The sequence below is a fragment of the Notothenia rossii genome (genome assembly GCF_949606895.1).
Source record: "Notothenia rossii genome assembly, chromosome: 1".
Classification (NCBI taxonomy): Eukaryota; Metazoa; Chordata; class Actinopteri; order Perciformes; family Nototheniidae; genus Notothenia; species Notothenia rossii.
The window spans coordinates 43698480-43713280 of NC_136912.1; the positions used below are offsets into that span (position 1 = coordinate 43698480).

The 14801-nt window shown below is 41.1% G+C and overlaps 1 protein-coding gene across 5 annotated transcripts in view; it reads right to left on the minus strand.

Annotated features, from left to right (window-relative positions):
* krt222 (keratin 222) overlaps positions 1–14801 on the minus strand; it is a 154614-nt gene that overhangs the window by 55160 nt on the left and 84653 nt on the right. For all 5 annotated transcript variants that reach the window (XM_079640290.1, XM_079640289.1, XM_079640291.1 and 2 more), the window contains 2 exons: positions 13794–14014; positions 8888–9105 (listed from right to left, as the gene is read on the minus strand). In XM_079640290.1, the coding sequence (XP_079496416.1) occupies positions 8888–9105; positions 13794–14014 (439 nt within the window). The remainder of the gene's footprint in view (positions 1–8887; positions 9106–13793; positions 14015–14801) is intronic.

Consider the following 14801-nt stretch of genomic DNA (forward strand, 5'->3'; position numbering starts at 1 on the left):
CAACCTTGTACCTTTCTCCAGAGTGCCGTGGTGCATTGTTTATTAATGTGGTTCAGCTGCATTACCTCCCGCTGCAGTGCTGCTCGTCTACCGGAGTGTATTCCCCCGTTAACTCGCGGCAGCAGCCGCTGTAAAGTATTCATTATCTGATTGTCACAAGCAGCCGGCGTAGTTTTACCGGCGTAGTTTTCGTTATGATTTTACTTCAAATGGCCACATGTAGCCCATGTATTGATTCCATCCGATAGCTGCAATAATAAAAAACCACAGGAAAACGTCTGCCTCTTCACAATGGTCAATAACAGTGAACGGATGGTTATTAAAGTAAGGTAAAATAAACAGAATCACACTAAGCCTGGTTAGTGTTGCCTAACTTTATATAAGTGTCTTATAAGTGTTTGGTCGCATTCTAGTCACTTTGCTCAGCGCTACTGATTGTTACAACTTGTATTCGCCGATCTTGCCTGGTTGCCGAGTGGGGCCATCTGAGAGAATAGACCAGACTCCAGCAAAGTTAAATTGTGTCTAGAGTGCGCCATCTAGTGGGATCAACTGAAATGCCGGTATTGCAGGAAAAAGTCCAAATTAATGGGATCTTTTTGGACAACTTTGTACCAATATTCGGCGGGCCGGATTCAAAAGACCAACGGGCCGTATATGGCCCGCGGGCCGTAGTTTGCCCATGTCTGCGCTAGAGTGAGGGGGGCCCCCAAGCCAAAGCTCGCTTAGGGCCCACAAAAGTCTAGGGCCGGCCCTGGATGTTAGCATAGCAACCGAAGCTAAACTGACTATCTTGACTATCTTGACTACTTGTTGCGATCCAACACACTCTCACTCCATAATCGTCCAGGAGCGACGTTTGGTCAGGGTCCCGTGGTGTGCAGTTGTGACGCTCCTAGGCTCCTTCAGCTTCATAAAGGGACGCAAATAGCTTTCAACTGATTGCAATGTATTCCCATCTTTGACGCTCATGGAAGCATGGCATTCGTTTGTGTCGGCTGCCCTTAAAGGCAATGTGAGCGTCCATTCCCATTGGATAACGGAGAATTGTACACCCGGAAGTAAGTATTCCCCTTACTGTCGATTGATTTTACAGTGATATCTGCACTACTCATCGACTAAAAAACACCAGATTATCCTTGTTAATTACACAACATTGATTGGTTTAAATTGTGTGCAATGCTTTTGTATTTTTCCCCTTCGATTCGGAGAAACAAATATTTTTTCGGAGTAAAGGATGGCAGAAGACACTACACTACCCAGAATCCCCAGCTATCGTTTAGGACAGAGGTGGGGAACCTCCGGCCTCCGGGCCATATACGGCCCGCGAGACCATTTGGTACGGCCCTCGAGGTAATTTATAAACACACGCAAAAAAAAAAAAAATTCAAGAAATCTAGACCGCAAAATAATTCAACAAACTTGTTTTTCCTGGCCAAGTTCAGAGTCCTTGAACACAACACGAGCCAATATACAGTAAGAAGCTTTTTCTCCAACCAGTGAGGTAAAGGGACATCTTTATATGATCATTATAGTTATAGAAAAATAAGAGAATAAAGTAAACAGGTATACAATACTAATATGACAGTAAAAAAAAGTTGTTATTAATAAACAAGAATACAGTTTAAAAGGGGAGTGATTTGTAAAATATCCATAAAGAAAAAAATCTGCTTACAGTCTCAAAGTGCACCAGATTGATGCTTTTAACTTCAACATTTAAAAAAAATCTTCCTGGTGATGCATGCCCCCAACCCCCCCCCCCCCCCCACTTAAATCATGTCCACATAGATATGAAACTAAATACATTTGCACACATCTTGTGTCCATATCTTTCTGTGCATGAATGCGCAGGTCATGGTCAAATATCTGGATTAAGACGTTGCTTTTTCTTTGCACAACATGAAAGAAAGGCGAAATGAATGGGCTTTGATTTGAGTTTTTTAAGCAGACGTTGAGTTCAATAATTTGTACGGCCCTCGAAGGATGTTGTAAAAATTGAAATGGCCCTTGAGAGGAAAAAGGTTCCCCACCCCTGGTTTAGGACATGGGTCTGCAACCTTTTTGACCAAAAGAGCCATTTTGCTCCTTTTTCCTTTTTGTCTGGAGCCGCAAAACATATGTCATAGCTTGATAGCTAATAAAGTTGTATTTATTGTTATATCAGACAAAAACTACAGTTTTTTGCATTTATTAGGCTATTTATTACATTATATAAAACTGTTAACCTCTAATAAGAAACAAAGAACTCCTATAAGGAGAATTAAAAAGAATACACAGGCCTACTTTAAAATAAATTAAACACAGCACTTGGGGAGTCCTCTGCACATTTCAAGGAAACAAAATATAATTAAAATGGGCCCACTTTGAAATAAATAAAACATATAGCTGCACCCAGTGGCGGCTGGTGGAAAATATTTTTGGTGGGGCTGTCGGTATAGTGAGTAACATTTTTCTTTTTGGGAGAAATTACCCCTTAAATTGGGACTTCTGGGGATGTAATGGCCCCATAAAATCGTGGTTCTAGGGCCAGGAACAACCAGCCTGAGTCGGGCTGAGTATGCTAAACTAACTGTGGTCAAGCCAGCCTCCACTCGGGAAAACCTAGTCAAGCCAGCCCTCACGTGATATTGCGTTGCGCGAATATCCTTTGCATTACGGTAGAGTCAAAAAAAAATATCCCTCTGTGTTTAGATGAGAATAAAACAAAAACTGTCCAGTATCAAAGACTCATTTCAGTTCAGGGTGCTAGCAGGACATCCCATCTAGTCACTCAGAAAAAATCAGGACATTCTGATGTACAGTTTCAAAATAAAAGACCTTTGAAGCCTCATATATGAGCTATCGTCCCTGTTTTTAGATGAGAATAAAACAAAAACTGTCCAGTATCATAGATCCATCTCACTCCAGGGTGATAGCAGGACACCCCATCTAGTCACTCAGAAGAAATCAGGACATTCTGATGTACAGTTTCAAAATAAAAGACTCATATATGAGCCATCATCCCTGTCCCCAAAAGGTCTTTTATTTTGAAATTGTACATCAGAATGTCCTGATTTTTGATTTTTGAGTGACTAGATGGGGTGTCCTGCTATCACCCTGGAGTGAGATGGATCTATGATACTGGACAGTTTTTATTTTATTCTCATCTAAAAACAGGGATGATAGCTCATACAATAGAGATTTCAAAGGTCTTTTATTTTGAAACTCTACATCAGAATGTCCTGATTTTTTCTGAGTGACTAGATGGGATGTCCTGCTATCACCCTGAAGTGAAATGAGTATTTGATACTGGACAGTTTTTGTTTTATTCTCATCTAAACACAGAGGGATGATAGCTCATATATGAGGCTTCAAAGGTCTTTTATTTTGAAACTGTACATCAGAATGTCCTGATTTTTTCTGAGTGACTAGATGGGATGTCCTGCTATCACCCTGAAGTGAAATGAGTATTTGATACTGGACAGTTTTTGTTTTATTCTCATCTAAACACAGAGGGATGATAGCTCATATATGAGGCTTCAAAGGTCTTTTATTTTGAAACTCTACATCAGAATGTCCTGATTTTTTCTGAGTGACTAGATGGGGTGTCCTGCTATCAACCTGGAGTGAGATGGATCTATGATACTGGACACTTTTTGTTTTATTCTCATCTAAACACAGAGGGATGATAGCTCATATATGAGGCTTCAAAGGTCTTTTATTTTGAAACTCTACATCAGAATGTCCTGATTTTTTCTGAGTGACTAGATGGGATGTCCTGCTATCACCCTGAAGTGAAATGAGTCTTTGATACTAGACAGTTTTTGTTTTATTCTCATCTAAACACAGAGGGATAATTTTTTATTTACTCTACCGTAATGCATAGGATATTCGCGCACCGCAATATCACGTGAGGGCTGGCTTGAATAGGTTTTTCAGAGTGGAGGCTGGCTTGACCGCAGTCTAAAACTAGAGAGAGAATCGCTGTCAAGGGGGCTACAACTACAACAAGATGAATATATTTGACCGTGATTTAATTGTAATACACGTTTCAAAATGATGCCGAAGTAACAACATACTGATACCGGATAGTAAAAACCATGAATTAAGGCTTTGACAAGTCTGCAGACAGACGGCAGGCGAAAAACGTTTTAAAATGCTTGTTTTCCAATGGAGATTTGGCTAAGCTAACGTTGTAAATGCTCCGACCGTCCACACTCACAACAACGGCCTATACAGACATAAATAAACCAGCGACTGTATTCGCCATAACACAGACAGTATGTGGTTTGTACTTGTTTAACTTTTGTCAAGTTTCGGAACATATATGAAGAGCTGTGAGCTCTGAGTGCTAAGAGCTTACGGCTGTGTTGTTTTTCTGGGGAGCTCATTGAAGATGACGTCACGGCTCCGCCTACACTGCGTTACTATAGATACTACCCCAGTTCCTCACGAGTCTAAAAAACAACTCACGTCAACGCACGTAAGCAACGTGGGCGCCAACGTGAGCGCTCTCGTGACCAAAATATTTGACGGCGCTGATTGGCTGAAATTATGTTTCGGCGGCACAGTTTACGATTGAGACTTTTGCAACGTGCTGGTTGCTGCTGTTTGGCTCGGGGGCAGCGCCCCGTAATGATAAACTAATGCCAAGGGCAAGGCCAGGCAGGAAACATGTGACTTATCAGTAACTTTAGACATCGTAACACAATTTTAAACAAGATTTTATTGTAAATTATACATTTTACTGATACCAATTGTATGATATTTACCTTGTTCATTAAAAATATAAAATATAAAATATATATATTTTTGAAATATATATTTTTAAATATATATTTTTTTTAAATATTTTTTTTAATATTTTTTGTAATATTTTTTTTTGTATGTGGGAAGAGGTGGGGCGGCGCCCCTAGCGCCCCTATGGGCCGGCCGCCACTGGCTGCACCCTAAAAAGAGTTAACGGTGGGGTAAGTAAGAATGGAGAAACCAGCTCGAGTGCCCTAGAATTTGAAAATACACAACCGGAAAAAATCTGTCTCTTCCTTCAGACTTCCTTACAGAGCCCCTCCCCTCAAGAAAAGGTGCTAGCGCGGGACCGTAGCAGAATGTGAAGCATATTTTAGTTGACCTAATTGAAACCGTTTTTATTTTTGTCTAAGCTCAAGGGAGCCAGAGCAGAGGCCACGGGTTGCCGACCCCTGGTTTAGGACTACACCATGTGCTCTATTTGACAAACCCCATTTTTTTTCACCATTCATTCCAATGGCTAGCGTCTATGTCACGTGATCTTCAAATTTCTCCCTGCAGAAAAAAAAAACATGGCCGAACTTCGTTTTATTCTCGGTGGAAAATGCCTATTTTAAAGTTAGTTTGGCCATTAAAATGCGTTTTGATGTCATTTGATGCGAGAAATATGAGTTTTTATTTCAGATTATGTGTGCAGTGGATGTACATGATCTTTAGTTTGCTAGTTATTACAAAGATTACTTCAGGAAATTGCGTCCATAGAATGTTTTCATTGTTACCAAGGTGGTTGCTAGGGACGCTGCTATCGATATTATTTCTGTTATGTTGTGTAACTGTTTAATGGTGTTATCTTTATTGCTACCCCCTTCCCCGTCAATGTATAGTGTTGGTCCACAGTGCAAACGTATTAGTTTAACAAAGTCCGCATCTAAAGATACGTTATTTTCCCCTGTGCAATTCCAGTCTCACATCTCACATCACATCGTCATTAACAAATACCGAAAACAGACCGAAAACATTTAAAAAAAAAATAATAATACTTTATTCCGAGTTTGCTTGCTTTTCTCTTTGAAAGTCATCACATAAAGGCATTGTAATACACGGTTCGGTTGCATTAAATATTGCATATCTGCCGTAGTTCTCTATTTATAGAGCCCTGCTGAGAAGACTTCTAGACAAACATGAGGAACTGCCGCCAACACTGAAAACGTGACGTGGATCATAAATATATCAGCAATTAAACAACATCTTACATTTCTATTCACACAATACGTCTCTTTGCAGTATCAACACTAATTCGGCTGACTTTTATTTTTGATCCAATTGATAGATAGGCTGTATTTACACCAAAAAGGTGCACAGCTGATATAAAGGGACACCTAGTGGTTAAAGCATGTTATTGAATTTCATTATTTTTATTATTAGATATTAATAGGATCCCTATAAAGTATATTCATTACTCGTTATTCTCTACTAATAGTTAATTAAAGACTGTATATAATGACTATTTTGCACATCCCTTTCAACATTTCAAGATTTTCTAAGGTTTATTGACATATCATATTCACAAACGGTGTAGTTATGCAATGAATGAAAAACTTGGGTCGCAGGTTCCTCAATAGTGCATTACAAGACATCTATCAATATTTGTGCATACCTCCAGCAATGTTAACTATGTTGAAGCACTTATTTTAACTGATATTATACATATGTATTATACTCTTATAAGATGTATGTGGATATTTAATCTCCGGCCTTGTCAGGTATTGAACAATCAATAAATAAAGAACACAGAATTATTAAATATAAAACACAGAATTTGTGTGATTATACTAAAAGATTTACAAATAAACACCACTGCATATTTACAACTGTTACACATGCTGATGTAACGCAAATGTTTCCAACTTAAGATCAATAAAGTATATCTTATGTTAAGATGATCGATGGCTTCTGCCATATTTGCAAAATTTGCCTCTGAACCTTGACAAGTGCATGTTTCAGGCTTATCAATTAATGTAATGTAATGTAATGTAATGTAATGTTATCAATTAACAACAGGAGGGGTCACAAACATAAGACCAGCTGTTAAATAAAGCTCTTCTGACCTTAGCTGGCATGTGGGTATATATATTAATGCTGCCCATTATGGGCACAAGCAATTTTCACCCATTTATTAATTATATGTTTTAAATTTGAGTGTTTCCTATCTCCCTGAGGTTTCTCCCATTTTCCCCTTTAAACTGTGGGTTTTCTCCGGAAGTTTTTCCTTGTACGATGTCAGGGTCTAAGGACAGAGGGTGTCGTATTGTCATACTGATATTCTGTACAAACTGTGAAGTCCACTGATACAAATGTAACATTTGTGATATTGGGCTATATAAATAAACATTGATTGATTGATTGATTGATTGATTGATTGATTGATTGATTGATCCCCTAAACCTCCAGGGATGTACACAGTTTAATACTGGCAACTTCTTCTTATGGGAAATACGAAAACGTCTTTTAAAACTACAACTCCCAGTAGAGACGTGCCATAGATAGAGAACATGTTGCGAAACACAAAAGCCAGCATGTGTAGTTCTGGGGACGGGGTGGGGGAGGGGGGGACGCGGTGGACCCGTTTTGGACAGTCTGCCGTGGTTCCATCCCATTTCAAGTGCTGTTCGACGCTCTGCGTAACCCTCGGAGCACACTCTCCAATCACAGAGCTTTAGGACTATCACAGGGCTTGTCAAGTGGAGAGAATGCTTACTTCCGGGTGTAATATTCTCTAAAGCAAATGAGCTGCTCCGACCCTCGGTCCTGACGGACTCCAACTTGTGTTTATTAATCAAACAAATAAATAAACACAAGGATAATGATGTGTTATTGTTGAGTAAATGTAGAATTGCACAGGGGAAAATAACGTAGACTATCTATGCCACAATTTTAGATGCAGATTTTGTTAAACTAATACGTTTGCGCTGTGGACCAACACTATACATTGACGGGAAGGGGGTAGCAATAAAGATAACACCATTAAACAGTTACACAACATAACAGAAATAATATCGATAGCAGCGTCCCTAGCAACAAGTAACAAGTAGTTAATAATAATAAAAGACATTAAAAAAAAGGCATTTTAAACAGTCATTAAAAAGCAACACAATCTACCTGCATTGCATTACTCTAAACGTGTAATAACGTGCTTTAACCAGTAGGTGGTTTGGGTTAAAAAGCTGTCAAGTTTACAGTGTTAACAAAATAAAATATATTGCTGTTTCTGGTTTAGTTTATGACGGATATATTTAGTTAATGTTTTGATATTTGTAACACAAAAGCGATGGAAAAAATCCACAGCAACACAGAAAAGATAGTCTTAACATGACCCAGCAGTCTAGTAGTTCATAAAAAACAATAATATCAAAACAAAATATTACTACTAACTTTATTGTGAAATTCTAACTGAACAGTAAAAGAATAGTTACTGGTCTATTCTGAGCCCGATCTCTGTAGATAAATAAAAATAAAGAACTACGACAGATGTGTAATATATTTAATGCAGCCGAACCATTTATTACAATGCACTGTGATGACTTTCAAAGAGTAAAGCAAGCACTGCTGAATAAAGTATGATTTTATCTTTTACGAAACGTTTTTTTTCATATGGAATGCAGTTGGAGGTCAACCAATCACAGAGCTTGAGAACTAATCACGGGGTTTGTCAAACAGAGCACATGGTGTATTCCTAAACGATAGCTGGGGATTCTGGGTAGTGTAGTGTCTTCTGCCATCCTTTACTCCGAAAAAATATTTGTTTCTCCGAATCGAAGGGGAAAAATACAAAAGCATTGCACACAATTTAAACCAATCAATGTTGTGTAATTAACAAGGATAATCTGGTGTTTTTTAGTCGATGAGTAGTTCAGATATCACTGTAAAATCAATCGACAGTAAGGGGAATACTTACTTCCGGGTGTACAATTATCCGTTATCCAATGGGAATGGATGCTCACATTGCCTTTAAGGGCAGCCGACACAAACGAATGCCATGGACATTTACGCACTCATGCACCAAAAACACACTACAGGAAAGGAAAAATCTCAAAAAGTACAATAGGGCCCCTTTAATGACAAATTAATAACAATATAAGATGGTGTGTTTGTGTGTTACCTGTAAGAATCAAAAGGCTTTGCTGTCTTCGCAGTATGCTTTTCTTTTGTCCATCTGCAGGGAGGAGTGAAGGTATTTCAGGCAGGGGCTCGGACTTGGGTTCGTCTGGAGTAACAGCCGGGTCACTGAAGCCATTCTCTAGCCTGTTCTCCTTGGGTTCCTCCATGGAAAACCTCCAGGGACGCAGACCCATTGGCTGCCCATTTTGGCCCATGTGCCTGCAGGCAGGAGGACAGACTACAGAGTAATGACAACCAAACACGCCTTGTTCTACCTGAAAACATAGCACATCTGAACTAGGGATGGGTATCATCACCTCTGATGTTACACTGCCACCTGCCTGTGTGACACAGAGTCCAACCCAATCCAAATAATAATGGAACGGCAAGAGGTGGAGGGGGAGGAGGCAAGGGGCTACATGTCTTTATTTATATGGATTTACATTTGTATAATCTGTTTTTGTGCCCTCTAGTGATGATGGCTTGAAAGAAAATAATAGAAAGTTGAGTCACGAAAATAAACATGATCCAAAGTGAAGAACAAGTTCTTAAACAGTAACAAGCCGTTTACCCCTTTTTCCAGTCTTAAGACTAGTCTTAAAACTGCATACACGTGTTACGTGATAAAACAACTTTGTGCTAGCGTTGCGTTTCTATGGAGAAAGCGCTGCCCCCCGACTAGGCCGTAGCACTATACATGGCATCGCACAGCTTTGACATTGAAGCCGAGCACTGCGCTTAAAAAAGGTTAAATTATTTCAACTTTGACCTTGTTTACCGCTGACCTTCAAACGCGCAACCAATCAGATTACAGCTGTATTTAACGACGCAAGCTAGCAGGGATTTAAAAAAATTCAAGTTTACCTTAGTCATTTACAATCCTTTAAAGCAGGGGTGGGGAACATTTTTCCTCTCAAGGGCCATTTCAATTTTTACAACATCCTTCGAGGGCCGTACAAATTATTGAACTCAACGTCTGCTTACAAAACTCATCACAGCCCATTCATTTTGCGTTTCTTTCATGCTGTGCAAAGAAAAAGCAACCTCTGAATCCAGATATTTGACCATGACCCGCGCATTCATGCTCCGTGGCATTACCCACAAAAACAGAAAGATATGGAGACAAGATGTGTGCAAATGTATTTAGTTTCATATCCATGTGGACATGATTTAAGTGGGGGGGGGGGCGGATCTAACCTCATCTAGGGGGGTTTGGGAGCATGCACCACCAGGAAGATTCTTTTTAAATGTAGAAGTTAAAAGCATCAATCTGGTGCACTTTGAGAGCAACATGAAGAGATCTATGGATACATCTCTCAACACCCATATAAAACAGAACTGTAAGCAGATTTTTTTCTTTATGGATATTTTACAAATCACTTCCCTTTTAAACTGTATTCTTGTTTATTAATAACAACTTTGTTTTACTGTCATATTAGGATTGTATACCTATTTACTTTATTCTCTTATTTTTCTATAACTATAATGATCATATAAAGATGTGCCTTTACCTCACTGGTTGGAGTAAAAGCTTCTTATATTCGTTAGCATAGCTAGCTAACCAGATACTAAGAACAACAAAGGTATTGACTGTTTGATCAGTATGACAGATGAACAGATCACCACTGGGCTTTCAACTAAAGACACAGCCACGCAAAAACTGCAGCATGTGTACGGCTCCTTATGGGTATTGCAATTTGTGAAGTCCCGGCCCGGAGCCGCGTTCTGGTGCTCTTCGTTAGAACTACACTCCTGTCAGACGAGACGTATACCACATGATGACACGTTAGGCTCGTGTTGTGTTCAAGGACCCTGACCTTGGCCAGGAAAAACAAGTTTGTTTAATTATTTTGCGGTCTAGATTTCTTGAATTTTTTTCTTTTTTGCGTGTGTTTATAAATTACCTCGAGGGCCGTACCAAATGGTCTCGCGGGCCGTATACGGCCCGGAGGCCGGAGGTTCCCCACCCCTGCTTTAAATGTAGGGTAGGTAATTTACTTCAGAAACACTTTTTGTTATATTCCATGGAATGCTCTTAACATCCCGATAGCAATGAATACATTAAATGCTTTGACAATAAATACATAAATTCATCTGTTGAAGCCGTGGTACTGTAAAAAGCACGACCAATCATTCTAGCCGGCCCGGCTAAAATAACTGGATGGCCTACCTGCCTGTCAGCCTTCCATCTGTGCCCAAACTTATCTCGTGCCCTCATTGGTCATGTGCGCGTACAGTGTGTTGGAAGAGGGGCTCTGTGAGGAAGAGGCAGATTTTTTTCGGCTGCGTACTTTCAAATTCTAGCTCAATCGAGCTGGTTTCTCCATTCTTACCTACCCTACCTTTTGGTCAGTCTTAGGTCAGTCAGGTTAGTTTATTTTAAAGTAAATTGTGTTTGAAAGACAAATATACGCTGTTACCCCGACCCAATTAAGTTATTTTCATTTCTAACCTCCATGACAACATGTAAAAAAGTGTAAAATAGGAATCAAACCTCATTCACCCAGAAAAACAATGGATGGTTAAAGAAAATAAGATAAAAGTATTGTGCCTTTCAGTGTCATGTTTTGTGCTTTTTTTGCAGACCTGCCCTTTCCAGAAGCCTTTGAGGTTTTATTTGAGCAGATGCTTCAGTAAGAAAGAGATGTTTTTACCGTATGAGGATCATCTCATCTCTTATTTTGTTGTCACACAGCCCTTTGTGTTACCCACCCTTTCCAAATACTAAGTAACAATGCAGATTTAAACTGCCACTTCCTATCTCTACTTGCATTAATAACAAAAGCTTCTTCTATATAAAGAAATGAGAAGAGTCAAAGGCACCTTCTCCAAACTATAAAATAACAGTAATAACAGTAACATGATTGTAACAGCCAAAGTGTTGATTCCAAAGGTGCTGTAAGATGTCTACTGTCATTGGCCAAGCAATGAGAATGGAATATTCCTTGGTAAAACAGTATGACGCTGGCAGAGAATAAGATATGAGACCAGACAAAGATGGGTTGACTATCTGGATTCTGAATACAGGTACAGTTCAGTTAAATGCTTTCAATCACTGATGTTATAAGATTATGCATCATTTTTGCATCAGTCAGGCGCCCCTCCCCCGACCCATTCCCCCCTGCTGCACCCCCCATTGTTTCCACTGCCTGGAAATGGCCCTGTCACCTCTCCCACTTCCAATCAGCCCCGACCATCAGCTACACACCAGCTCCTGTTTCTCCTCCCCCCACAATCCCCCCACTACCCGCTGACAACACCTTGTCCCTGCAGCGGGTCCAGATCGTAACAGCTCGAGGCTCCTCAAATCCTGCACAGACCAGCTGTGTGGGATTGTGGAGTTCCTCTTCAACCTTAGCCTGAAGCAAGGGAGGGTACCTCAACTGGAAGACGTACTGTGTGGTACCTGTGCCAAAGACCCTCACCCCAAGGAATTCAACAGCCACCCTGGAGAGGCTGGTCCTTGAACAATAAACTGGACTGGACTGATAATTCTGCTGCTCTGTACAAGAAGGGACAGAGCAGACTCTTTCTGCTGAGGAGACTGAGGTCTTTCTGGGTGCAGGGGGCACTCCTTCAGACCTTCTTTGACTCTGTTGTGGCATCAGCCATTTTCTATGGTGTGGCCTGCTGGGGCAGCAGCATCTCGGCTGCTGACAGGAAGAGACTGAACAGACTGGTAAGGAAGCCAGCTGTCCTGGGGAGTCCTCTGGACACTGTGGAGGTTGTGGGAGACAGGAGAATGGCAGCCAAGCTGTCCTCCCTGCTGGACAATGTGTCCCCCCCCTCCAGGACCCTCTCCTCACTGTGCAGCTCCTTCAGTGACAGGCTGCTGTACCCTCGCTGTCTCACGGAGAGAGAGAGAGAGAGAGAGAGAGAGAGAGAGAGATACCGCAGGTCCTTCCTTCCTGCAGCGGTCAGACTATACAACCAGCAAAGCCCCTGGTAGACCCCCCCCCACACACACACAACAACACAGACTATGCTATAATTCCCTGACACAACAGGCAGTCACCAGAGAACTCGCCGACGCTGACGCCGACTGTTGCGTCGGCGTGCTCTCCTGCGTCTTGGCCATGTGTCGCACTGGAACACACCGCAAAGACTTCAGCCGAGCACTTACGAACTGCGCATGCGTGAGTGGCAATAACTCTCCTTACCAGCAGGCGGCGGTAGTGTGTATTCGTCATTCAAAAGAGGCAACAAGAAGAAGAACAGACTGCGTGATCTAAACAAACAACAAATAGCGTGTGCGTTCCATTTGCACTCTCGTCCATCGAAAAAATGTTTCGTGCGGTACTGGAGCTATCAGCCATTGGAGTGTTGCTTGTGGAAGACATTCTCAAGCAACCATTTCGCTTCTCATGCACTGATTCCCTAGCTGAACAGCCAATCAGAGTGATTTCTTTGTCCGATTCGGCCGTGCGTCGGCCATGAAAGGCCAAATAAGGCGTGTCACGGCCGACGGTGTGGGACGCACCAAATTGAGTTTGGGCGACAGGGCACGCTTCGTCGTCCGACTAACGAAAACGGCCGATTTCGGCCTGGTGTGTCAGGGCCTTAACACCCCTTGTTGTGAAATACCAATTGTGTGCTATGTGCTATATATGCTGTTAATAGCTGTGCAATATATACCTTGCTGCTATATCTCCAAAACTGTTACATGATTTTGTTTATTTTTTGTGTGCGTGGGACTTTGCTATTTCATTTTGAAAATGTATGTACTATCTATTTTCCTTTGCACTGATCCTTTTCACAGTTTTTGAAGAGGAAGCTGCTTCATTGTGCAGGGGAAACCCTATTTCAACTGCAGTATTTATTATTTCCTGGTTGACACAAAACCACAAAATCCCCACTATTCCTTCCGGCTTCCTCCAACATTCCTTGTTCTTCCTCTCTGCCCTCACCTGCCCTCCTCCCGCTCCAGCAGACGTCTGTAAGTGGAGATCTCTCGCTCCAGCCTCATCTTGGTGTTGAGGAGCTGGCTGTGGCGCTGACGCTGGGTGGCGAGGCCGCTCCTCACCTGCTCCAGCTCACTCTCCAGCCCAGAAATCACCTGGGAGAGGTCCTGCAGCTGGCTGGAGTACAGCCGCTGGGTGTTCTGCAGAGAGCTCTCCAGGCCTTTCTCCTGGAAAGCAAGAGGCAGGGAGCTGTCAGGAGAATGACTACACGTTACACTCTCTTTGAATTTAAAGAAGCTTGCAGAATCTAATGGGTGTGATGTCAAAGCACTGTGTGTGTCACGGCTGGGGAGCAGAGAGGACGCAAGTGCAGGGCGCCAAAGTAAAGAAGAAACTTTTATTGCAAGCTGTCCAGGAAATAAAAGAGCTGGGCAAGGCAAACAATAACATCAAACATCAAGAATCCCACATCACCTGACAGAAAACCAGAAATTAAACACATTTATGACTAATCACAAGGACAAGACACAGCTGGTCTAAAACACAGAGGCATCAAATAAACACAATCAGGTAATCAAACAGGTGGGACAATACAGAGACAGGAAGTAAAAACAGACACAACACGAGAGGTGAACACATTCAGGTGAACACATTCATATCAATTATAAAACAGGAAACACAAAAAGATATTGACAGTGTGTTAGAACTAGCTTTTGCATGCAAAACAATGCAGAGATTATTTAAAAATAGATTTATAAAAAAAACAAAAAACTGTATGAAGTGAGTTTCAAATATGAATTTGACTTAAGATTTTCTTAAATTGTTGTTTTTTTGGCGTGAAATTGGCATGTGACCTATATTTACCCTTTAAGAACCAAAATCGATAGGCAACATGGAACCAGAAACGTTTAAAGGTCACCTATCATGCTATTTTTAGGCAATAGCATAGGTCTCAGATATAGACAAATATATAAAAAACATGTCTATGAAGTGTTTTGCTAAAAATACCAACAG